A 26,491-nucleotide genomic window follows, 5' to 3' on the forward strand; every position below is an offset into this window, starting at 1 on the left:
GAAAAAGAGATCAGATCTACAGTTACCACAAGTTGGGGTGGGGGTGGGGATTGGGATGAAGATGGTCAAAAGGTAGAAACTTCCAGTTATAAGTAATAGGGATGTAATGTACAATACAATAAATATAATTAACACTGCTGAAGATTACATTAAAAAGTTGTTAAAAGAGTAAATCCTAAGAGTTCTTTCTCATCACACAAAAAACAATATTTCTTTAATTCTGTATCTATATGAAACGATGGATGTTCACCAAACTTATTATGATAATCATTTTATGATGCATGTAAGTCAAATCATTATGCTGCAAACCTTAAACTTACACTATGCTATATGTCAACTCTATCTCAATAAAACTGGAAAAAAAATAATAAACTTCACATGATCAGAATCTAGAAACAATGTACCTAATATAGGATTATACTAATACCCACAGAAACTTAATCTTGTCTAGAAATAAGTAACATCATTGCTTTTTATCTTTCTGGAATTCTTTTCAGAAACCTAATTAGTTCACCTTTAAAAATGTTTTACATTATTCTAACTTGTATTATGCTGAAAATCCACATTAAAAAGTTTTTACTTAAAACAATCATAAAATAAATTTACTGTATAATCAATTTTAAAAAAAAGGTAGTAACAAGTGTTGGCAAGGATATGGAGAAATTGAAGCCCTCATAAAATGACGGTGGGAAAATAAAATGATGCAGCTGCTGTGGAAAACAGTTTGCTGGTTCCTCAAAAAGTTAAACATGGAATTAAACATGACCCAGTAATTCCATTCCTAGGTATATACTGAAGAGAAGTAAAACCATGTGTTCAAACAAAAACTTATACATAATTGTTTCCAACAGCATCATTCATAATAGCCAAAGAACTGCAAATACTCATATATCCCATAAATTGATGAATGGATAAACAAAATGTGGTATATTAATACTACACAATTAATCAGCCATAAAATATTAATCAGTCATAAAATACAATTCAACCTGGATGTATACAACAACACGGATGAACCTTAAAATCATTATGCTTAGTGAAATAAAACAGAAAACAAAAGGTCACATACTGTATGATTCTATTTATATGAAATGCCCAGAAAAGGTAAAGTCATACAGAAAGCAGACTGGGGGCTGAAAGGAACTGGGTCTAAGGAAATGCGGAATGACTGATTAATGTGTACATGGTTTCTTTTTGCTATGGTGAAGTTGTTTGCGAACTAGAGAGTAGTGACAGCAGCACACATGAAGGAAAAAAAGTTAACCCACAAAAGCCTATCTACAACAGATTGCAAAATCCCATCCACGTGAAAGAGCACAATCCACTTTCAGAATGGCCCAGTTCCTCTCAAACTTTAATGGACATATGAATCACCTGGTGATCTTGTTAAATGCAGATTATGATTCAGTAGTTTTGGGGTGGGTCCTGAGATTCTGCCTAATAAGTCTGTAGGTGATACTCATGTATCTGGTGCAGGACCATACTTTGAGTAGCAAGACTCCAGAACTGTGGTCTTTAAATACAGTTTAAAAGAAAAGATACCTATCAAAAAATTTAAAACACAAGCAATATATGTGTATTTATTTACAAAATTAGATAACTACTGTAGTAATAGAGAACACACATTAAAAATAATGTAGAAAATACTTACTTCCAGCACAGACTAACAAGGACTGGCTTTACCTATCCACCTGAAACAACTACAGAACATGACAAAATATATGAAACAATGATTTCAGACACTGAATAAAAGCACAGTAATCCTTGAGAAAGTGGAAGCAAACTAGGTAATTCCAGATTACTGTCCACAGAGTTTCCAAGTCACAGTTCCAGGATATGGAATCTGGAGGTTTCCCTAAGTTAAGCAGACAGAGGTGGGAGCCTGGGGAGGCCATGGCAGCTACACTGCAGTGGAAAATAACCAGAGAGGAGAGAGCTGGACAGAGGGAAAGCTCTGAACATCTGCTGAGCACTCCTGTGTTTTCAAGTAAGTAATAATCAGTGAATAAGTGTTAGGAAACAACTGAAAGCCAGGGGGAAACCAACCAAATGAAGCAGAGCCAAAAATAACCAGATCTTCACAGGGCTGGGAGTTGTTCAGGTTCCCATTGGTCATGGTGGAAAAATTCATAATTCACAAGATACTGGCTAGAATACCAAGAAATATATTAAATAGTGGAGAAAATTAGCCGTAGATTGTATGCTACTCTAGCCCTGCCTAAAATCATCATAAACACAAGCCCTGAAAGGATTACATTTTTTTCCAAGAAATTATACCCCAGAAAAAAGCTGAAGATGTTAATAGAAAGGGACATTCAAGATGGCAGAAGAGTAAGACGTGAAGAACACCTTCCTCCCCACAAATACATCAGATATACATCTACATGTGGAACAACTCCTACAGAAACCTACTGAACACTGGCAGAAGACCTCAGACCTCCCAAAAGGCAAGAAACTCCCCACAGACCTGGGTAGGGCAAAAGAAAAAACAGACACAAAATAGGGGGCTTCCCTGGTGGCGCACTGGTTGAGAGTCCGCCTGCCGATGCAGGGGACACGGGTTCGTGCCCTGGTCTGGGAGGATCCCACATGCCACGGAGCGGCTGGGCCCGTGACCCGTGGCCGCTGAGCCTGCGCATCTGGTGCCGGTGCTCTGCAACAGGAGAGGCCACAACAGTGAGAGGCCCGCGTACCACAAAGAAAAAACAAAAAACAAAAAGAATAGGGACAGGACCTGCACTAGTGGGAGGGAGCTGTGAAGGAGGAAAAGTTTCCTCACACTAGGAGGCCCCTTCACTGGCAGAGACCGGGGGTGGATGGGGGGAGGTTTGGAGCCACAGAGGAGAGTGCAGCAACGGGTGCAGAGGGCAGCGGAGAGATTACTGAAGAGGATCAGTGCTGACCAGCACTCACCAGCCTGAGAGGCTTCTCTCCTCACGGGGGCTGGGAGCTGAGGCTCTGGCATCAGAGGTCAGATCCCAGGGAGAGGACTGGGGTTGGCTGCGTGAACACAGCCTGAAGGGGGCTAGTGCGCCACAGCTAGCCGGGAGGGAGTCCGGGAAAAAGTCTGGAACTGCCGAAGAGGCAAGAGACTTTTTCTTGCCACTGTTTTGTGGTGTGCAAGGAAAGGGGATTCAAGGCACCGCCTAAACTAGATTCAGAGACAGGCGTGAGCCGTGGCTATCGGCACAGACCCTAGAAACGGGCATGAGACGCTAAGGCTGCTGCTGCTGCAGCCAGCAAGAAACCTGTGTGCAAGCACAGGTCACTATCCACACCTCCACTCCCGAGAGCCTGTGCAGCCAACCACTGCCAGGGTCCCGTGATCCAGAGACAACTTCCCCGGGAGAACACACGGCGTGCCTCAGGCTAGTGCAACGTGATGCTGTCTTCTGCCGCCACAGGCTCGCCCCGCATTCTGTACCCCTCCCTCCCCTCGGCCTGAGTGAGCCAGAGCCCCTGATCAGCTGGTCATTTAACCCCCTCCTGTCTGAGTGGGAACAGACGCCCTCAGGCGACCAACACGCAGAGGCAGGGCCAATCCAAAGCTGAACCACAGGAGCTGTGCAAAAAAAGAAAAGAAAGGGAAATCTCTCCCAGCAGCCTCAGGAGCAGCGGATGAAACCTCCACAATCAACTTGATGTACCCTGCATCTGTGGAATACCTGAATAGACAAAGAATCATCCCAAATTGAGGCAGTAGACTTTGGGAGCAACGATATATATATTATTTTCCTTTTTCTCTTTTTGTGAGTGTGTACGTGAATGCTTCTGTGGGTATTTTGTCTGTATAGCTTTGCTTTTATCATCTGTACTAGGGTTCTGTCTGCCCCCTTATTTTTCTTTTCTTTTAGTTTAGTTTTAGCGCTTTTTATCATTGGTGGATTTCTTTTTTGGTTTGGTTTCTCTCTTCTTTCCTTCTTTTGTTTTTTGTTACTTTTTTTTTTTTTTGCGGTACGCAGGCCTCTCACCGCTGCGGCCCCTCCCGCTGCAGAGCACAGGCTCTGGAGGCGCAGCCTCAGCGGCCATGGCTCACGGGCCTAGCCGCTCCACAGTATGCAGGATCCTCCCAGACCGGGGCATGAACCTGCGTCCCCTGCATCGGCAAGCGGACTCCCAACCACTGCGCCACCAGGGAAGCCCTGTTTCTTGTTATTTTTTAATAATTATTTTTTATTTTAATAACTTTTTTTTTTTTTTTTCCTTACTTTCTTTCCTTTCTTCTCCCTTTTATTCTGAGCTGTGTAGATGATAGGATATTGGTACTCTGGCTGGCTGTCAGGCCAGTGCCTCTGAGGTGGGAGAGCCGAGTTCAGGAATTTGGTCCACCAGAGACCTCACAGCTCCACATCATATCAAAGGGCAAAAATCTCTCAGAGATCTCCACCTCAACGCCAAGAGCCAGCTCCACTCAAGGACCCAAACTACAGTGCTGGACACGATATGCCAAACAACTAGCAAGACAGGAACACAACCCCATCCACTAGCAGAAAGGATGCCTAAAATAATAAGGTCACAGACACCCCAAAACACACCAGCGACATGGACCTGCCCACCAGAAAGACAAGATCCAGCCTCATCCAGCAGAAGACAGGCACTAGTCCCCTCCACCAGGAAGCCTACACAACCCACTGAAGTAACCTTAGCCACTGGGGGCAGACACCAAAAACAATGGGAACTACGAACCTGCTGCCTAGGAAAAGGAAAGCCCAAACAAAGTAAGTTAACCAAAATGAGAACACAGAGAAACACACAGCAGATGAAGTAGCAAGGTAAAAACCCACCAGACCAAATAAATAAAAAAGAAACAGGCAATCTACCTGAAAAAGAATTCAGAGTAATGATAATAAAAATGATCCAAAATCTTGGAAATAGAATGGAGAAAATATAAGAAATGTTTAACAAGGACCTAGAAGAACAAAAGAGCAAACAAACAATGATGAACAACACAATAAATGAAATTTTAAAATTCTCTACAAGGAATCAACAGCAGAATAACTGAGGCAGAAGAACAGATAAGTGACCTGGAAGATAAAATAGTGGAAATAACTACTGCAGAGCAGAATAAAGAAAAAAGAATGAAAAGAATTGAGGACAGTCTCAGAGACCTGTGAGACAACATTAAACGCACCAACATTCGAATTACAGGCGGTCCCAGAAGAAGAAGAGAAAAAGAAAGGGACTGAGAAAATATTTGAAGAGATTATAGTTGAAAACTTCCCTAATATGGGAAAGGAAATAGTTAATCAAGTCCAGGAAGCGCAGAGAGCCCCATACAGGATAAATCCAAGGAGAAACACTCGAAGACACATATTAATCAAAGTATCAAAAATTAAATCAAAAGTAAAAATATAAAAAGCAGCAAGGGAAAAACAACAAAAAACACACAAGGGAATCCCCATAAGGTTAACAGCTGATTTTTCAGCAGAAACTCGGCAAGCCAGAAGGGAGTGGCAGGACATATTTAAAGTGATGAAAGGGAAAAACCTACAGCCAAGATTACCCTACCCAGCAAGGATCTCATTCAGATTAGACGAAGAAATTAAAACCTTTACAGACAAGCAAAAGCTAAGAGAATTCAGCACGACCAAACCAGCTTTACAACAAATGCTAAAAGAACTTCTCTAGGCAGGAAACACAAGAGAAGGAAAAGACCTACAATAACAAACCCCAAACAATTAAGAAAATGGTAATAGGAACATACATATTGATAGCTACCTTAAATGTAAATGGATTAAATGCTACAACCAAAAGACATAGACTGGCTGAATGGATACAAAAACAAGACCCGTACATATGCTGTCTACAAGAGACCCACTTCAGACCTAGGGACACCAACAGACTGAAAGTGAGGGGAAGGAAAAAGGTAGTCTAAGCAAATGGAAATCAAAAGGAAGCTGAAGTAGCGATGCTTATATCAGACAAAATAGACTTTAAAATAAAGAGTGTTACAAGATACAAAGAAGGACACTACATAATGATCAAGGGATCATTCCAATAAGAAGATATAAAATAGTAAATATGCACCCAACACAGGAGCACCTCAATACCTAAGGCCTCAATACCTAAGGCAAATACTAACAGCCATAAAAGGGGAAATCGACAGTAACACAATCACAGTAGGGGACTTTAACACCCCACTTTCACCACTGGGCAGATCATCCAAAATGAAAATAAATAAGGAAACACAAGCTTTAAATGATACATTAAACAAGATGGACATAATTGACATTTATAGGACATTCCATTCAAAAACAACAGAATACACTTTCTTCTCAAGTGCTTATGGAACATTCTCCAGGATAGATCATATATTGGGTCACAAATCAAGCGTCGGTAAATTTAAGAAAATTGAATCATTTCAAGTATCTTTTCCGACCACAATGCTATGAGACTAGATATCAATTACAGGAAAATATCTGTAACAAATACAAACACATGGAGGCTAAACAATACAGTAGTTAATAACCAAGACATCACTGAAGAAATCAAATAGAAAATCAAAAAAACCTAGAAACAAATGACAATTAAAACACAATGACCCAAAACCTATGGGAAGTGGCAAAAGCAGGTCTAAGAGGGAAGATTATAGCAATATAATCCTACCTGAAGAAACAAGAAACATCTCAAATAAACAACCTTACACCTAAAGCAATTAGAGAAAGAAGAACAGAAAAACCCCAAAGTTAGCAGAAGGAAAAAAATCATAAAGATCAGTTCAGAAGTACATGAAAAAAGAATGAAGGAAACAATAGCAAAGATCAATAAAACTAAAAGCTGGTTCTTTGAGAAGATAAACAAAATTGATAAACCATTAGCCAGACTCATCAAGAAAAAAAGGGAGGAAAAATCAAATCAATAAAATTAGAAATGAAAAAGGAGAAGTAACAACTGACAATGTAGAAATACAAAGGATCATGAGAAATTACTACGAGCAACTACATGCCAGTAAAATGGACAACCTGGAAAACATGGACAAATTCTTAGAAAAGCACAACCTTCTGAGACTGAACCCAGAAGAAATAGAAAATATAAACAGACCAATCACAAGCACTGAAATTGAAACTGTGATTAAAAATCTTCCAGTAAACAAAAGCCTACGACCAGATAGCTTCACAGGCAAATTCTATCAAACATTTAGAGAAGAGCTAATACCTATTCTCCACAAACTCTTCTAAAACATAGCAGAGGCATGAACACTCCACAACTTGTTCTACGAGGGCACCATCACCCTGATACCAAAACCAGACAAAGATGTCACAAAGAAAGAAAACTACAGGCCAATATCACTGATGAACACAGATGCAAAAATCCTCAACAAAATACTAGCAAACACAATCCAACAGCACATTAAAAGGATCATGCACCATGATCAAGTGGGATTTATCCCAGGAATGCAAGGATTTTTCAATATACGGAAATCAATCAATGTGATAAACCATACTGACAAACGGAAGAATAAAAACCATATGATCACCTCAATAGATGCAGAAAAAGCTTCTGACAAAATTCAACACCGATTTATGATAAAAACCCTCCAGAAAGTAGGCACAGAGGGAACTGATCTCAACATAATAAAGGCCATATATGACAAACCCACAGCCAATATCGTCCTAAATGGCGAAAAACTGAAGCCATTTCCACTAAGATCAGAAACAAGACAAGGGTGCCCACTCTCACCACTATAAAAGGAATCCAAAAAAATAAGAATCCAAGAAATAAAAGCAATACAAATCAGAAAAGAAGAAGTAAAGCTGTCACTGTTTGCAGATGACATGATGCTACACATAGAGAATCCTAAAGATGCCACCAGAAAACTACTAGAGCTAATCAATGAATTTGGTAAAGTAGCAGGATACAAAATTAATGCACAGAAATCTCTGGAATTCCTATACAATAGTGATGAAAAATCTGAAAGAGAAATTAAGGAAACACTCCCATTTACCACTGCAACAAAAAGAATAAAACACTTAGGAGTAAACCTACCTAAGGAAACAAAATACCTGTATACAGAAAACTATAAGGCACTGATGAAAGAAATTAAACATCATACAAACAGATGGAGAGATATACCATGTTCTTAGATTGGAAGAATCAACATCGTGAAAATGACTCTACTACCCAAAGCAATCTACAGATTCAAAGCATTCCCTATCAAACTACCACTGGCATTTTTCCACAGAACTAGAACAAAAAATTTCACAATTTGTATGGAAACAGTGAAGACCCCGAATACCCAAATCAATCTTGAGAATGAAAAACGGAGCTGGAGGCATCAGGCTCCCTGACTTCAGACTATACTACAAAGCTACGGTAATCAAGACAGTATGGTACTGACACAAAAAAAAGAAATATACATCTATGGAACAGGACAGAAAGCCCAGAGATAAACCCACACACATATGGTCACCTTATTTTTGATAAAGGAGGCAAGAATATACAATGGAGAAAAGACAACCTCTTCAATAAGTGGTGCTGGGAAAACTGGACAGCTTCATGTAAAAGAATGAAAGTAGAACACTCCCTAACACCATACATAACAATAAATTCAAAATGGATTAAAGACCTAAATGTAAGGCGAGACACTATAAAACTCTTAGAGGAAAACATAGGCAGAACACTCTATGACATAAATCACAGCAAGATCCTTTTTGACCCACCTCCCAGAGAAATGGAAATTAAAACAACAAAAAAACGGGACCTAATGAAACTTAAAATCTTTTGCACAGCAAAGGAAACCACCAACAAGACAAAAAGACAACCCTCAGAATGGGAGAAAATATTGGCAAACAAAGCAACTGACAAAGGATTAATCTCCAAAATTTACAAGCGGTTCATGCAGTTCAGTATCAAAAAAACAAACAACCCAATCCAAAAATGGGCAGAAGACCTAAACAGACATTTCTCCAAAGATATACACATTGCCAACAAACACCTGAAAGGATGCTCAATGTCACTAATCATTAGAGAAATGCAAATCAAAACTACAATGAGGTATCACCTCACGCCAGTCAGAATGGCCATCATCAAAAAATCTACAGACAATAAATGCTGGAGAGGGTGCGGAGAAAAGCGAACCCTCTTGCACTGTTGGTGGGAATGTAAATTGATATCGCCACTAAGGAGAACAGTATGGAGGTTCCTTACAAAAGTAAAAACAGAACTACCATACGACCCAGCAATCCCACTACTGGGCATATACCCTGAGAAAACCATAATTCAAAAAGAGTTGTACCACAATGTTCATTGCAGCACTATTTATGAAAGCAAGGACATGGAAGCAAGCTAAGAGTCCATCGACAGATGAATGGATAAAGAAGATGTGGCACATATATACAATGAAATATTACTCAGCCATAAAAAGAAACTATATTGAGTTATTTGTAATGAAGTGGATGGACCTAGAGTCTGTCATACAGAGTGAAATAACTCTGAAAGAGAAAACCAAATACCGTATGCTAACACATATATATGGAATCTACAAAAAAAACAAAAATGCTTCTAAAGAACCTAGGGACAGGACAGGAATAAAGATGCAGATGCAAAGAATGGACCTGAGGACATGGGGAGGGGAAAGGGTAAGCTGGGACAAAGTGAGAGAGTGGCATGGACATATATACACTACGAAATATAAAACACATAGCTAGTGGGAAGCAGCCACATAGCACAGGGAGATCAGCCTGGTGCTCTGTGACCTAGAGAGGTAGGATAGGGAGGATGGGAGGGAGATGCAAGAGGGAAGAGATACAGGGATATATGTATAGCTGATTCACTTTGTTATAAAGCAGAAACTAACAAACCATTGTAAATCAATTATACTCCAATAAAGATGTTTTAAAAGAAAGGTTTGTTAATAGAAATGCAAAAATATTCATCACCCAAGGAGGAAAAATTCACAATCTCCTGGCAGGCATTAAAAAACAATCAGGTAAGCAGAGAACGAGGCAAATAGAACCTATGAGTAAAAATAAATAAATAAAAAGCATCCAAAAATGAGACAGAAAATATAAAATAGTAAACAAGGATATTGAAAGTTACTATAGTATAACTATATTCTATATATTGAAGAAAATTGAAAAAAGATAAATCAGCATGTTTGGGGGGGGGGACAAGGGGAAGATGGCGGAAGAGTAAGACACAGAGATCACCTTCCTCCCCACAGATACACCAGAAACACATCTACACGTGTAACAACTCCTACAGAACACCTACTGAACGCTGGCAGAAGACCTCAGACCTCCTAAAAGGCAAGAAACTCCCCACGTACCTGGGTAGGGCAAAAGAAAAAGAATAAACAGAGACAAAAGGATAGGGACGGGACCTGCACCAGTGGGAGGGAGCCGTAAAGGAGGAAAGGTTTCCACACACTATGAAGCCCCTTCGCGGGCAGAGACTACGGGTGGCAGAGGGGGAAAGCTTTGGAGCCGCGGAGGAGAGCACAGCAACAGGGGTGCGGAGGGCAAAGCGGAGACATTCCCTCACAGAGGATCAGTGCTGACCAGCACTCACCAGCCCCAGAGGCTTATCTGCTCAACCGCCAGTGCGGGCAGGGCTGGGAGCTGAGGCTCGGGCTTCGGTCAGAGCGCAGGGAGAGGACTGGAGTTGGTGGCGTGAACACAGCCTGCAGGGAGTTAGTGCAGCACGGCTAGCCAGGACGGAATCCGGGGAAAAGTTTGGACCTGCTTAAGAGGCAAGAGACTTTTTCTTCCCTGTTTCCTGGTGCGCGAGGAGAGGGGATTAAGAGCGCTGCTTAAAGTAGCTCCAGAAACGGGTGCGAGCTGCGGCTAAAAGCGCGGATCCCAGAGACGGGCATGAGACGCTAAGGCTGTTGCTGCCGCCACCAAGAAGCCTGTGTGCGAGCACAGGTCACTATCCATGCCCCCCTTCCGGGGAGCCTGTGCAGCCTCCCACTGCCAGGGTCCTGGGATGCAGAGACAACGTCCCCGGGAGAATGCACCGCACGCCTCAGGCTGGTGCAACGTCATCTGCCGTCACAGGCCCGCCTCACACTCCGTGCCCCTCCCCCGACCCCTTCCGGGCCTGAGTGAACCAGAGTCCCTGAAGCAGCTGCTCCTTTAACCCCATCCTGTCTGAGCGAAAAACAGACAGGCGACCTACATGCAGAGGCGGGGCGAAATCCAAAGCTGAGCCCCTGGGAGCTGTGAGAACAAAGAAGAGAAAGGGAAATCTCTTCCAGCAGCCTCAGAAGCAGCGGATTAAAGCTCCACAATCAACTTGATGTACCCTGCATCTGTGGAATACATGAAGAGACAACAAATCATCCCAAATTGAGGAGGTGGACTTTGAGAGCAAGATTTATGATTTTTTTCCTCTTTTTCTCTTTTTGTGTGTGTATGTGTATGCTTCTGTGTGACATTTTGTCTGTATAGCTTTGCTTCCACCATTTGTCTTAGGGTTCTATCTGTCCGTTTTTTTTGTTTGTTTGTTTTTTCTTAATAAATATATTTTATTTTAATAACTTTATTATATTTTACCTTTATTTTACTTTTTCTTTCTTTTCCTTCATTCCTCGCTCCCTCCCTCCTTTCTTTCTTTCTTTCTCTCTCTCCTCCCTTCCTTCCTTCCTTCCCTTTCTCTCTCTCTCTCTCTTCTCTTTCTTTCTTTCTACTAATTCTTTCTTTCTACTTTTTCTCCCTTTTATTCTGAGCCGTGTGGATGAGAGGCTCTTGGTGCTGCAACCAGGAGTCAGTGCTGTGCCTCTGAGGTGGGAGAGCCAACTTCAGGACAGTGGTCCACAAGAGACCTCCCAGCTCCACATAATATCAAACAGCGAAAATCTCCCAGAGATCTCCATATCAACACCAGCACGCAGCTTCACTCAACGACCAGCAAGCTACAGTGCTGGACACCCTATGCCAAACAACTAACAAGACAGGATCACAACCCCACCCATTAGCAGAAAGGCTGCCTAATATAATAATAAGTCCACAGACACCCCAAAACACACCACCAGACGTGGACCTGCCCACCAGAAAGACAAGATCCAGCCTCATCCACCAGAACACAGACACTAGTCCCCTCCAATAGGAAGCCTACAGAACCTACTGAACCAACCTGAGCCACTGGGGACAGACACCAAAAACAACATGAACTACGAACCTGCATCCTGCAAAAAGGAGACCCCAAACACAGTAAGATAAGCAAAATGAGAAGACAGAAAAACACACAGCAGATGAAGGAGCAAGATAAAAACCCACCAGACCAAACAAATGAAGAGGAAATAGGCAGTTTACCTGAAAAAGAATTCACAATAATGATAGTAAAGATGATCCAAAATCTTGGAAACAGAACAGACAAAATGCAAGAAACATTTAACAAGGACCTAAAAGAACTAAAGATGAAACAAACAACGATGAACAACACAATAAATGAAATTGAAAATACTCTAGAAGGGATCAATAGCAGAATAACTGAGGCAGAAGAACGGATAAGTGACCTGGAAGATAAAATAGTGGAAATAAGTACTGCAGAACAGAATAAAGAAAAAAGAATGAAAAGTACTAAGGACAGACTCAGAGACCTCTGGGACAACATTAAACGCACCAACATTCGAATAATAGGGGTTCCAGAAGAAGAAGATTGAAAATGAAAGGGACTGAGAAAATACTTGAAGAGATTATAGTTGAAAACTTTCCAAGGAAATAGTTAATCAAGTCCAGGAAGCACAGAGATTCCAATACAGGATAAATCCAAGGAGAAACACTCTAAGACACATATTAATCAAACTGTCAAAAATTAAATACAAAGAAAACATATCAAAAGCAGCAAGGGAAAAACAACAAAAAACATACAAGGGAATCCCCGTAAGGTTAACAGCTGATCTTTCAGCAGAAACTCTGCAAGCCAGAAGGGACTGGCAGGACATATTTAAAGTGATGAAGGAGAAAAACCTGCGACCAAGATTACTCTACCCAGCAGGGATCTCATTCAGATTTGATGGAGAAATTAAACCTTTACAGACAAGCAAAAGCTGAGAGAGTTCAGCACCAACAAACCAGGTTTACAACAAATACTAAAGGAACTTCTCTAGGCAAGAAACAAGAGAAGGAAAAGACCTACAATAATGAACCCAAAACAATTAAGAAACTGGGAATAGGAGCATACATATCGATAATTACCTTAAGTGTATATGGACTAAATGCTCACACCAAAAGACACAGAATGGCTGAATGGATACAAAAACGAGACCCATATATACGCTATCTACAAGAGACCCACTTCAGACCTAGAGACACATACAGACTGAAAGTAAGGGGATGGAAAAAGATATTCCATGCAAATGGAAACCAGAAGAAAGCTGGAGTAGCAATTCTCATATCAGACAAAATAGACTTTAAAATAAGGACTATTAAAAGAGACAAAGAAGGACACTACATAATGATCAAGGGATCCATCCAAGAAAAAGATATAACACTTATAAATATTTATGCACCCATCATAGGAGCACCTCAATACATAAGGCAAATACTAACAGCCATAAAAGGGGAAATCGACAGTAACACATTCATAGTAGGAGACTTTAACACACCACTTTCACCAATGGACACATCATCCAAAATGAAAATAAATAAGGAAACACAAGCTTTAAATGATACATTAAACAAGATGGACTTAATTGATATTCATAGGACACTCCATCCAAAAACAACAGAATACACATTTTTCTCAAGTGCTCATGGAACATCCTCCAGGATAGATTATATCTTGAGTCACAAATCAAGCCTTGGTAAATTTAAGAAAATTGAAATTGTATCAACTATCTTTTCCGACCACAACACTATGAGACCAGATAGCAATTACAGGAAAAGATCTGTAAAAAATACAAACACATGAAGGCTAAACAATACACTACTTAATAACTAAGTGATCACTGAAGAAATCAAAGAGGAAATCAAAAAATACCTAGAATCAAATGACAATGGAGACACGACGACCCAAAACCTATGGGATGCTGCAAAAGCAGTTCTAAGAGGGAAGTTTATAGCAATACAAGCCCACCTTAAGAAACAGGAAACATCTCGAATAAACAACCTAACCTTGCACCTAAAGCAATTAGAGAAAGAAGAACAAAAAAACCCCGAAGTTAGCAGAAGGAAAGAAATCATAACAATCAGATCAGAAATAAATGAAAAAGAAATGAAGGAAACAATAGCAAAGATCAATAAAACTAAAAGCTGGTTCTTTGAGAAGATAAGCAAAATAGATAAAACATTAGCCAGACTCATCAGGAAAAAAGGGAGAAGACTCAAATCAATAGAATTAGAAATGAAAAAGGAGAAGTAACAACTGACACTGCAGAAATACGAAAGATCATGAGAGATTACTACAAGCAACTCTATGCCAATAAAATGGACGATCTCGAAGAACTGGACAAATTCTTAGAAATGTACAACCTGCCAAGACTGAATCAGGAAGAAATAGAAAATATGAACAGACCAATCACAAGCACTGAAATTGAAACTGTGATTAAAAATCTTCCAACAAACAAAAGCCCAGGACCAGATGGCTTCACAGGCGAATTCTATCAAACATTTAGAGAAGAGCTAACACCTATCCTTCTCAAACTCTTCCAAAATATAGCAGAGGGAGGAAAACTCCCAAATTCATTCTACGAGGCCACCATCACCTTGATACCAAAACCAGACAAGGATGTCACAATGAAAGAAAACTACAGGCCAATATCACTGATGAACACAGATGCAAAAATCCTCAACAAAATACTAGCAAACAGAATCCAACAGCACATTAAAAGGATCATACACCATGATCAAGTGGGATTTTTTCCAGGAATGCAAGGATTCTTCAATATATGCAAATCAATGAATGTGATAAACCATACTAAGAAACAGAAGGAGAAAAACCATATCATCATCTCAACAGATGCAGAGAAAGCTTTTGACAAAATTCAACACCCACTTATGATAAAAACCCTGCAGAAAGTAGGCATAGAGGGAACTTTCCTCAACATAATAAAGGCCATATATGACAAACCCACAGCCTACATCATCCTCAATGGTGAAAAACTGAAAGCATTTCCACTAAGATCAGGAACAAGACAAGGTTGCCCACTCTCACCACTCTTATTCAACACGGTTTTGGAAGTTTTAGCCACAGCAATCAAAGAGGAAAAGGAAATAAAAGGAATCCAAATCGGAAAAGAAGAAGTAAAGCTGTCACTGTTTGCAGGTCACATGACACTATACATAGAGAATCCTAAAGATGCTACCAGAAAACTACTAGAGCTAATCAATGAATTTGGTAAAGTAGCAGGATACAAAATTAATGCACAGAAATCTCTGGCATTCCTATACACTAATGATGAAAAATCTGAAAGTGAAATCAAGAAAACACTCCCATTTACCATTGCAACAAGAATCAAACATCTAGGAATAAACCTACCCAAGGAGACAAAAGACCTGTATGAAGAAAATTATAAGACACTGATGAAAGAAATTAAGGATGATACAAAGAGATGGAGAGGTATACCATGTTCTTGGATTGGAAGAATCAACATTGTGAAAATGATTCTACTACCCAAATCAAGCTACATATTCAATGCAATCCCTATCAAACTACCACTGGCATTTTTCACAGAACTAGAACAAAAAATTTCACAATTTGTTTGGAAACACAAAAGACCCCGAATAGCCAAAGCAATCTTGAGAACGAAAAACGGAGCTGGAGGAATCAGGCTCCCTGACTTCACACTATACTACAAAGCTACAGTAATCAAGACAGTATGGTACTGGCACAAAAACAGAAATATAGATCAATGGAACAGGATAGAAAGCCCAGAGATAAACCCCTGCACATATGGTCACCTTATGTTTGATAAAGGAGGCAGGAATGTACAGTGGAGAAAGGACAGCCTCTTCAGTAAGGGGTGCTGGGAAAACTGGACAGGTATGTGCAAAAGTATGAGATTACATCACTCCCTAACACCATACGCAAAAATAAGCTCAAAATGGATTAAAGACCTATTTAAGGCCAGAAACTGTCAAACTCTTAGAAGAAAACATAGGCAGAACACTCTATGACATAAATCACAGCAAGATCCTTTTTGACCCACCTCCTAGAGAAATGGAAATAAAAACAAAAATAAACAAATGGGATCTAATGAAACTGCAAAGCTTTTGCACAGAAAGGAAAACATAAACAAGATGAAAAGCCAATCGTCAGAATGGGAGAAAATATTTGCAAATGAAGTAACTGACAAAGGATTCATCTCCAAAATTTACAAGCAGCTCATGCAGCTCAATAACAAAAAAACAAACAAATAACCCAATCCAAAAATGGGCAGAAGACCTAAATACATTTCTCAAAAGAAAATATACAGACTGCCAACAAACACACGAAAGAATGCTCAACATCATTAATCATTAGAGAAATGCAAATCAAAACTTGAATGAGACACCATCTCACACCAGTCAGAATGGCCATCACCAAACACTCTAGAAACAATAAATGCTGGAGAGGGTGTGGAGAAAAGGGAACACTCTTGCACTGCTGGTGGGAATGTGAATTGGTACAGCCACTATGGAGAACAGTATGGAGGTTCCTTAAAAAACTACAAATAGAACTACCATATGACCCAGCAATCCCACTACTGGGCATATACCCTGAGACAACTGTAATTCAAAAAGAGTCACGTACCAAAATGTTCATTGCAGCTGTATTTACAATAGCCCGGAGATGGAAATAACCTAAGTGCCCATCATTGGATGAATAGATAAAGAAGATGTGGCTCATATATACAATGGAATATTACTCAGCCATAAAAAAAACGAAATTGAGCTATTTGTAGTGAGGTGGATAGACCTAGAGTCTGTCATACAGAGTGAAGTAAATCAGAAAGAGAAAGACAAATACTGTATGTTAACACATACATATGGAATTTAAGAAAAAAAAAATGTCATGAAGAACCTAGGGGTAAGACAGGAATAAAGACACAGACCTACTAGAGAACGGACTTGAGGATATGGGGAGGGGGAAGGGTGAGCTGTGACAAAGCGAGAGAGAGGCACGGACATATATACACTACCAAACGTAAGGTAGATAGCTAGTGGGAAGCAGCCGCATAGCACAGGGAGATCAGTTCGGTGCTTTGTGACCACCTGGAGGGGTGGGATAGGGAGGGTGGGAGGGAGGGAGACGCAAGAGGGAAGACATATGGGAACATATGTATATGTATAACTGATTCACTTTGTTATAAAGCAGAAACTAACACACCATTGTAAAGCAATTATACACCAATAAAGATGTTAAAAAAAAAAGATGTAAAAAAACAAACAAAAAAACCCAGCATGTTTGGAAGAAATATGGAAAATATTAAAAGACCCAAACCAAACTTTCAGCGATAAAAAAATCTAAATCTAAGATGAAATAAACTGGGTAGGATTAATAGCATATTTGACATTGCAGATAAAAAGATGAATAAACTTAAAGCCATTTAAGAGAAGCTGTCCAAAATGAAACACAGAGAATAAACACCAAAAAACAATAATAAATAAGAGTATCACTAGGCTCTGAGACAACTTAAAGTCTCCTGATAGAAGTTTAACCGAAGTCCTCAGAGTACTAGGAGAAGAGGGACTATTTGACATAAAAAATGGCTGAAATTTTTCCAAATCTGATGAAAACTAATAAACCCATGATTTGAGAAGCCCAATAATTCAAGCATAAGAAACATGAAAATAATTATGTAAAGTCACATCATAATTAAACTGCCAAAAGTCAGTGATGAAATTAAAAAACAGCCAAACATCCCATCAGAGCCGTATGCAAAGCAGCAGGAAAATACTGACCTATAACGAAGGGAAAAGTCAATTAACTGAAACAGATCAGGGAGTAACACAAATGAAAGTAATAGTCACAAAAACATTTAAACAGTTTTTGAACTGTATTCTGTATGCTCAAAAAGCTGGAGGAAAGTTAAGTAGACACATGGAAAACAAACACACAAAAATGAACTTCTAGCAAAGAAAACTGTAATATCTGAGATGAAAAAATGCACTGAATAGGATTAAGGACAGATTAGATAATAAGAAGCAAAGATTAATGAATCTGAAGATAGAGCATTAGAAAAGACCTGAAATGAAATGCACAAAAAATGAACATAGCATTAGTGAATCACGATACGCATTCATGACTGAAGGGAAATTTACAGCACTAAATGTCTGTATTAGAAAAAGGTCTGAAATCAATGACCTCACCTTTCCTCCTTTAAAAAACTAGAAAAAGAATAGCAAATGAAGCCCAAAGTAGAAGAAATGAAATAAAGGTAAGAGTCTAAATTTACTTACAGAAATGAAATAGAAAAAATTTAAACTTTTAAAGAGTAAGGTAAGAAAAAGTTATTTTAAAATTTCATTTTAAAACTAGAATGTGAGCAAGAGAAGAAAGGAACAGACAAACTACAAAACAGCCAGAAAACAATTAACAAAATGGCAGTAAGTACACACCTATCAATAATAAAATGTAAATAGACGAATTCTCCAATTAAAAGACAGAGTGGTTGAATGGATAAAAAAACAACTTGCAGCTATATGCTGCCTACAGGAGACTCACTTCAGATATAAGGACACACAGACTGAAAGTGAAGGGATGGAAAAAGATATGCCATGCAAGTGGAAACCAAAAGAAAGTTGTGGTAGCTACACTTATGTAAAATAAAATAGACTTTAAAACTAAGACTGTAAGGACCTCCTTGGTGGTCCAGTGGTTAAGAATCCGTCTGCCAGTGCAGCGGACACGGGTTTGAGCCCTGGTCTGGGAAGATCCCACATGCCGCGGAGCAACTAAGCCCATGCGCCACAACTACTGAGTCTGCGCTCTAGAGCCGATGAGCCACAACTACTGCAGCCCGGGCACCTAGAGACTGTGCTCTGCAACAAGAGAAGCCACCACAATGAGAAGCCCGTGCACCGCAAGTAAGAGCAGCCCCCACTTGCAGCAACTACAGAAAGCCCACGTGCAGCAACGAAGACCAATGCAGCCAAAAATAAATAAATTTATATAAATAAATAAATAAAAATAAAACTAAGGCTGTAACAAGAGACAAAGGCATTACATAATGATAAAGGGGTGAGTCCAACAGGAGGATATAATATTTGTAAATATATTATAAATATTATATTAGGTGCACCCAACACAGGAGCACCTAAATGTATAAAGCAAATATTAACAGTCCTAAAATTCCATTTAAAAAGAAAGCTACTCACTCAGCGCATACAGTTTTTCCTGCTGATGTATGTGCAGATACTAGAACAGACTGATTATTATCAACACACTGAATGGCTTCTCTTTGAAAAGCATCAAGAATGAACGGGTATTCCTATAAAAAAAATTAGTATCTGTATGAAGACACCTAGACACATTATAGTACACTTAAAACCAAGAGACACTACCCCTAGAAGCATTCTGGGAGCATTTCTTTATGAGTCTATTTGGGAAATATGCCACCAACCAGAGAAAATTAGGAAGAATGAAAAAAAAAACTTTAACCAGACAGCATAGAAGTTATTTCTACTATCTGATCTTTCAATTATTATGTTTACATATATGTTAATTACAACACAATAATCATTACCATTTGTCAAGAACATGCTTTATGGTGGGCACTGTGCAACACATTTTCCACCTACTAATCTTCACAGCACCTAACGTATATATAATTTCCTTTCACAGATGCGAACTCTGAGGCTCTGAAAAGGCAAGGCCTCAATCAAGTTCACTCAGCAAAGGCAGAATAATATATCTATTAGACTTGAAGAGTTCATGTTTACCCCACCATACTGCCTTTTTTACTTAAGAAAATGACTTGGAAAATTTATATTACTCTTTTACCATCTATCAGGGTTTCAAAATCCATTTAATATCAGCATAAGAGTTTAAGTTTCATTAGAAGTTTGTTCAACTCCCAAAACTATACACAAAACTGATTGTACACATGCATTTTTTCCTAGAGAAAGATCAGTACTTTTCATTAGATTCATTAAAAACGTTGAGAATTATTTTCATTTTTAAAAATCTTATCACATGATACGTGGTTTTCAGCATGGTTGTTTATTGATTTGGTTCTCACCATATTTGACTTCAGGTGGCGGCTTCTTAATTTGTACATATACATGTGTGTGTGTGTGTGTGTGTGTATATATATACACACACACACACACAGGGAAGTATGAGGATCTCATTTAAAAGTTTATCTTGAAGATTTTTAGGAAAACAGACTCACAAAACTGTACAAACCGTACAGCCCAAAGTACAAACCTTTGCAGCTTTTCCAACGCGAGGTTTAAGTGGTAGATAATCTTCATCTGCAGGAAGTGCAACCTGATGTTAAAAAAAAAAATCAATTTACTATTCGAGAATTGATGCATTCAGCACTCCCTAATCAATGATGGTTTGAAAAATAAAGGTGGTGAACTAGTGTTTCTGACAGTCTTAGACACTGTAAAATTAAATAACCACCTTTGAGAAAAATGCAAAAGCTACAACATTCAAAAAACTTCTATTAGTGTTTATCTGATAGTAATCTAATTAAAAGCACTTAAGTCTATCTCCCAGAAGAAACTGTGTTTATTAAGGTCTAGGACCTATCTCAGCTATCTTTGTATTTTCTATGTCTAATGTACTTCCTGACATTAATGAATGCTCAAAAAAGCAGAATGGACATAAAAAGGGATGCCACTATATGAAAGAAAACTATGTGGAATAAAATGGTATTATTTCCTGGAACAGGAAACTAATTTTCCTCCAGTGAAGATTAAGATCTGGAGAGCAGTTCACAATATATGTAAATTCCCAATATGTAAGCCAATTAGTGTATAAATAATCAATCAACAAGGGCAAAGTACTGTACACACAGAAGTTAGAAATAATTTCTAAGAGCAAAATTTCAACAAACAAGTATGAGATAAGATTAGCTGTCTTAGAATATTGAGAGATTGTTGGTAAATCTGCAATTCAATTACAATCAAGATGATGTGTGTAGTGTTTCAAAAGGAATAACTAGAACCTGACTGTAATTAAGTGAAACGATAAATTATGAAACTCAATGAACAATACCCAGTATAATAACTGTGTTAGAAGCAATGTGGAACTCTAAATGGAATCTATAAAGGGATAGAATTTGGTAGTTTATCCAGCACACATTATGAAAGAATTAATTTATGAGTTGTTTTTATTAGTGAATGAACCCTTCCAGGGACAGGAATAGTTTTCATCAGTCTTCCCCTTAAGACTACATATTCCCCTTTATTATGACACCAAGAAACTTCTAAGTAGTTTCTGACTCCTAGGTAGTTTGACAATAAGAGGACTACTTATCCATTAATTTAAGGGAATGTCCCTCTTTTGTTATACCATACCATGACTATGATGAAAGTGATTCTATCCAGAGAGCACAACCTCTGGTGCACTGACAAAATCAAATTTCGGAATCCGAAAATCTGAAGACTAGACCCTAAATCATGGTGTGATCCTCATCAAGGTATGATCAACCTGCGGGGCCATACCTGGTTACTTGGTTCACCTCCCTCACATCTCTCCTGATACTTGCTATGACATGAACAAAAAACATTAACACAAAGCAATTAAGACTTTAACATTTCTGAGATTTAATAGCAGCAACAATAACAAATTGTGTTTTCACATGTATGAGAATCAGAGTTTTGTTTTTATTCTCTGAAAACAGTCTGGGTAACACTAACTTATAACAGACAGGTAGAAGAGAAGCCTACAGAGACTAAGGAGTCAGAAAAATCGAAAAACAACAGAATAATCAAGAGTCAAATAGACTTAGCAATTAGTTATTTGTGATTTTTGCCAGAGCAGTTTGAAAGACATGGAGAAAGAAGAAATCTAACTATAGTAGATTAAAAGATGACTGGAAGGTTAGGAAGTTTAGCAGGGATTTTCTTTTTATTTATTTTTTTTTAATATTTTTTTAAATATTACACGAATTTGCGTGTAATCCTTGCGCAGAGGCCATGCTAATCTTCTCTGTATCGTTCCAATTTTAGTATATGTGCTGCCGAAGCGAGCACTTAGCAGGGATTTTCTAAGCAGAGCACTCAATAACAACTCTGAAAAGAAAGGGACCATAACTTTTTTTGTTTATCTCTTTATATTCAGTGAATAATAAAATATACCTGGCACCCAAAAGATATGTACTGAATGAATGACTACAATGGGGAAGAAAAAACACAACACAGTGGCTAAAAAGCAACACAGAACAAAAGAGAAGCTTTTGAATATTCATATGCTGATAAGAAAAGGAAAATAGAGAAAAGGAGACACCAGAAACAGTCAAGGGAAAATGGAATGATCCAAGTCTTTGTGGAGGCAGGATAGGATACAACCAAGAACACTGGCAGAGCAACTCTCCTCAGCCTAAACAATGCAGTGCCTTGTCCTTTGAGTGGATGTGACTCCAACTTGATATCTTCAAACCTCTAGATAAAGTAAAAGGTAAGGTTACCTGCTAAAAAAGTGAGAGGAGATAACAGAATGGAGGGCTTGAGGATAATCATGGAGGACAGAAAGAACTTCTGACCTCTTGAGAGCAAAATTTGTGTGTGTTTGAGGTTTTTCTCCCATCTTTTTAAGACCACAGCATCAAATAGGGTCTAATGTAAGTGTTTAATGAATGATCTAATGGATATTATACCTGCCAAACTAAGTGATATTCTAAAGAACATAAGGAAATTTCAAGTAGAAAAACAGGTGTTTAAAAAAATAACGTTCCAGATCTACATCAAAAGCAATTTTTGTTAATTTGGAATTACTCTGCTTATTTGATAAAGTCTTTAATAAGATTCCTCAATTAACTGTAGCAATAACATATAAGGTTACATGGTAAAAGCAGAAGGGCTTAATAGAAAGAACTAGTGTTACAGTTTCCTTATGTCCCATATGTTTACAAATGCTCACTGATCAACGGTTACTACAAGCTATCAGTGACCACCATCTTGTGGCAGACAATGAAACTGCAATATATCAGTCATCAGAGCAAAACACAAAAAAGCACTGGACCTGCAAAATGTCACTGTTACTTGACTTTAGGAGCATGGGAATAAACATGTACTAAATTCCTACTCTGCAAAACAAAACAAAAAAACCCTACTCTGTGCTGGGTATCTCACCTAATTTTCTTACATAATCTTCACAACCACCCCATGATGTAAATCCCATTATTCTAAACTTACAAATTAGAAAACCAATGTCAAAGAGGTTAAGAAATTTATCCAAGACTGTAGTTAGGAAAAGCACTGTGTCAGTGTCTAAGCTCAGGTTTGAATACAAACCCCCAGCTCCTTCCACTAGACTATGTACACTGACTGCACAGAAACTACATATTGTTTCCAAAGCCCTTAAGGCTAAACTGCTTGTCAATCATCAGATTAGATAGTCCAAAGCAAAATCCCACTTATAACACCAACCTACCATACACTGTTTGTGCTTACCTCATGTGTACACCCTTCAACAGTTTCAACTGATTGTACCTTGACCCTGGGCATCAAGTCTGACAAACTTAAAAAAAAAATTGTTAAAATTACATTAAAATAAATTACTGAGAATTATATATGCTGGGAATTCAAAATGGTGAGTTAGCATCTTTTATTACAAATACAAAACAGACAGACTCCAAGTGGATTATTCAAAGAATTATGTCAGCTTAGTTCCAGTAACTATTTTGGATAAAAAGTACCTCTACAAAAGCATTATCACTGCTTCAAAACACAAAGGTGCTTATAAAAACCATTAGGGGGCTTCCCTCGTGGCGCAGTGGTTGAGAGTCCACCTGCCGATGCAGGGGACACGGGTTCGTGTCCCGGTCCGGGAAGATCCCACGTGCCGCGGAGAGGCTAGGCCCGTGAGCCAGTGTGTGCAGAGCCTGTGCTCTGCAACGGGAGAGGCCCGCATACCGCAAAAAAACCCCAAAAAAAACCATTACGTCATAGAAAGTATAAAATAAACTAGCCTAATACAGATGTTGCTATAATTTATAGAAGTGTTCCCTCTTCTCATCAAAATCCTAAGTTATACTCATATAGGTTCTCTGTTTAGACTCTGAAACGACATGATTGTGGATAAATTGAAGAAAAATAGATGTATTTCTGCACTAGATCCATTATTACTGATTGTACTTCTGATTTTTTACTTTAAATCAATAACCATACTTTGGATAAAACCCAAGAGTTACTACAATAAGCAAAAATGATTTTAAATTATCAGTATTATTTTGTAACCTATTCCACTAGTTTGGACAAACAGTGCATCTTAAGTATTTCAGTAATACATCTACCACCATTTACAGTACCTACTTTTGCTAGCTACAACAACAGCTAACCGGTTAAAAAACAACAACAAAACCACAGGAGTAAATTCTTCATTGTAGTGCCAAGCTAGAATATCGCAAATGAGAAAAGCAAAGTCATGATCATCGCTACGAGAGGAAACAGGTCAACCTAAGAAATTGTAATCAATTTCTAGAAAGTTCCAACTTTTGAACTCAAAGAAACACCCAGCTATTTCAGCCACACATATCCATGGGTCTCCCTCATTGATAGTAGTATTGAGATTCATAGCCACTCTACTGCTACATGCAACAGTGAAAATCTAATTCCTCCTAATGCTCCTTCTCAAGTATTCCCTTCCATTGTGTCAGTTTTATTCTTTCCTTTTATCCCACTCTTCCAGTGATCCTCTTCTAAGACATTAACAAATAAATGAAATGGCATTTCTTCTTTTTAAAAAAATCAGGCTTCAAGATTCTTAAAATTGGATTCAAAAGTATTACAAGCCTTTCTTTTCTATATTGTTTTCCATTTCCCCAAACTTACATAATTGTCCTAGTTATATGTTTATATGAATATATAAAGAATATTTATTTTCATTTCTCTAATACAACAAATATTTTCATAAAGTAACAACATATAAGCAATTTTCAAAACTTCAGGCAACCACCCAACTTAAGAGTTACTAACATTTATAACAATGGAAATACTACCTTAAGTCTTCAGTTATTGACTCTTCTACCCTGGGCTTCTTTCCAAAAATGGGTTCATCTGTGCCCTCGAAGTCTGCATCTCTCTTGTTTTTTCCAATATTAGTTGACTCAGATTGTAATTTACCATCAAAATGTTTTCTGAAATGTGAACGGTTTAGAATGAATTCTGCAATAGCACTTCTTACTTTAAGGGTGACTCCATAAAATATTATCCCATGTATAATATACACTATTAACAAAAAGTCATGTAAATAGATGTTACAAATCAAAAGTGGCTAAAGCCCAGAATACTCTTATTTTAACTAATGAAACTGAATACTACTCCTCTTTCATTTCATAGTTTCTTCAAAATTCTGTTCTAAAAATATTTTGCAACTCACATTAACACAACTATTACTAATATAATATTCTTAAAAACTGTAAAATACCATTAGACATTTACATGAACACTTTCAATAAACATTTAATGCTTTTCTAAACGGCATAATATTACTATTTGGGAGAAATTTTTTTGATGTGGTTGGATTCACTGGTCAAAAGTAGTGACAATAAACAGTGCTTTGTGGATTGGATAACCATAGGGGAAATCAATCTGACCCCTATGCCAATTATACACAAAAATCAATATGGATATTAGATCTAATTGTGAAAGGCAAAAACAACAAAGCCTCTAGAAGATAAAATAAGAAAATTATCTTTAGGTATTACTAAACAGGACATAAAATTGTTAACCAAAAAGTAAGTTTGCTAAATTGGACTGCATTGAAACTAAGAGTTTCTGTAAATCAAAAGGTACCATTAAGAGAGTACAGAGAAAAGACAAAGTGGGAGAAAACACAAATGTAACTGACAAAAGGCATATGTATCTAAAATAATGGAAGTGACGGCTACAAATTAAAAAAAAAAAGATAACCCAATAAAAAAATGAGCAAAAGACTAGAACAGGCACTTTACAAAAGAGGATATCCAAATGACCAATAAGCATACGAAAAGGAGCTCAAGAACCATTAATTAACAGGAAAATGGAAATTAAACTATATTAGATCAGTGGCTCCAAAATCATTGATCTCAGAAATGAGAGATTTTGATTTTGATTTTCCAGTCTAAAAGTTACTGAGGATTCCAATGAATTTTGTTTCTGTAGTCTTATCTATTGATGTTTACCACATTAAATATTAAAACTGAAAAAAATTAGTATTTTCCCAAAAAAATGTTAATGAGAAGAATGGCATTGTTTTATATTTTTGCAAGTCTCTTTAATGTCTGGCTTAATAGAAGGCAGCTGGACTCTCATCTGTCTCTACATTGAACTTGTGATACAGTTTTTGGCTGAACTATGTGAAGAAAAATTCAGTCTCCTATAGTTGAAAAAGAGCAGGCTTTTCAGGTAATTGGGAATATTCCTCTGATCCCACACCAAACCTCAATCATACTTCGAAAGTTACTGCCAGAGCT

At 38.1% G+C, this 26,491-nt stretch overlaps 1 protein-coding gene and 1 non-coding gene across 4 annotated transcripts in view; both read right to left on the bottom strand.

The window, feature by feature from the left end:
• MTREX (Mtr4 exosome RNA helicase) overlaps positions 1 to 26,491 on the bottom strand; it is a 136,986-nt gene that overhangs the window by 105,193 nt on the left and 5,302 nt on the right. For all 3 annotated transcript variants that reach the window (XM_004275144.3, XM_033437856.2, XM_033437855.2), the window contains exons 2-5: positions 25,037 to 25,174; positions 23,490 to 23,556; positions 20,293 to 20,355; positions 19,242 to 19,354 (exon numbers count right to left, since the gene is read on the bottom strand). In XM_004275144.3, coding sequence (XP_004275192.1) covers positions 19,242 to 19,354; positions 20,293 to 20,355; positions 23,490 to 23,556; positions 25,037 to 25,174 — 381 coding nt within the window. The remainder of the gene's footprint in view (positions 1 to 19,241; positions 19,355 to 20,292; positions 20,356 to 23,489; positions 23,557 to 25,036; positions 25,175 to 26,491) is intronic.
• LOC117203439 (U6 spliceosomal RNA) lies at positions 21,962 to 22,070 on the bottom strand. Its single transcript, XR_004486188.1, has one exon. It is a non-coding gene; the product is annotated as a U6 spliceosomal RNA (small nuclear RNA).

The sequence above is a fragment of the Orcinus orca genome, chromosome 3 (genome assembly GCF_937001465.1).
Source record: "Orcinus orca chromosome 3, mOrcOrc1.1, whole genome shotgun sequence".
Classification (NCBI taxonomy): Eukaryota; Metazoa; Chordata; class Mammalia; order Artiodactyla; family Delphinidae; genus Orcinus; species Orcinus orca.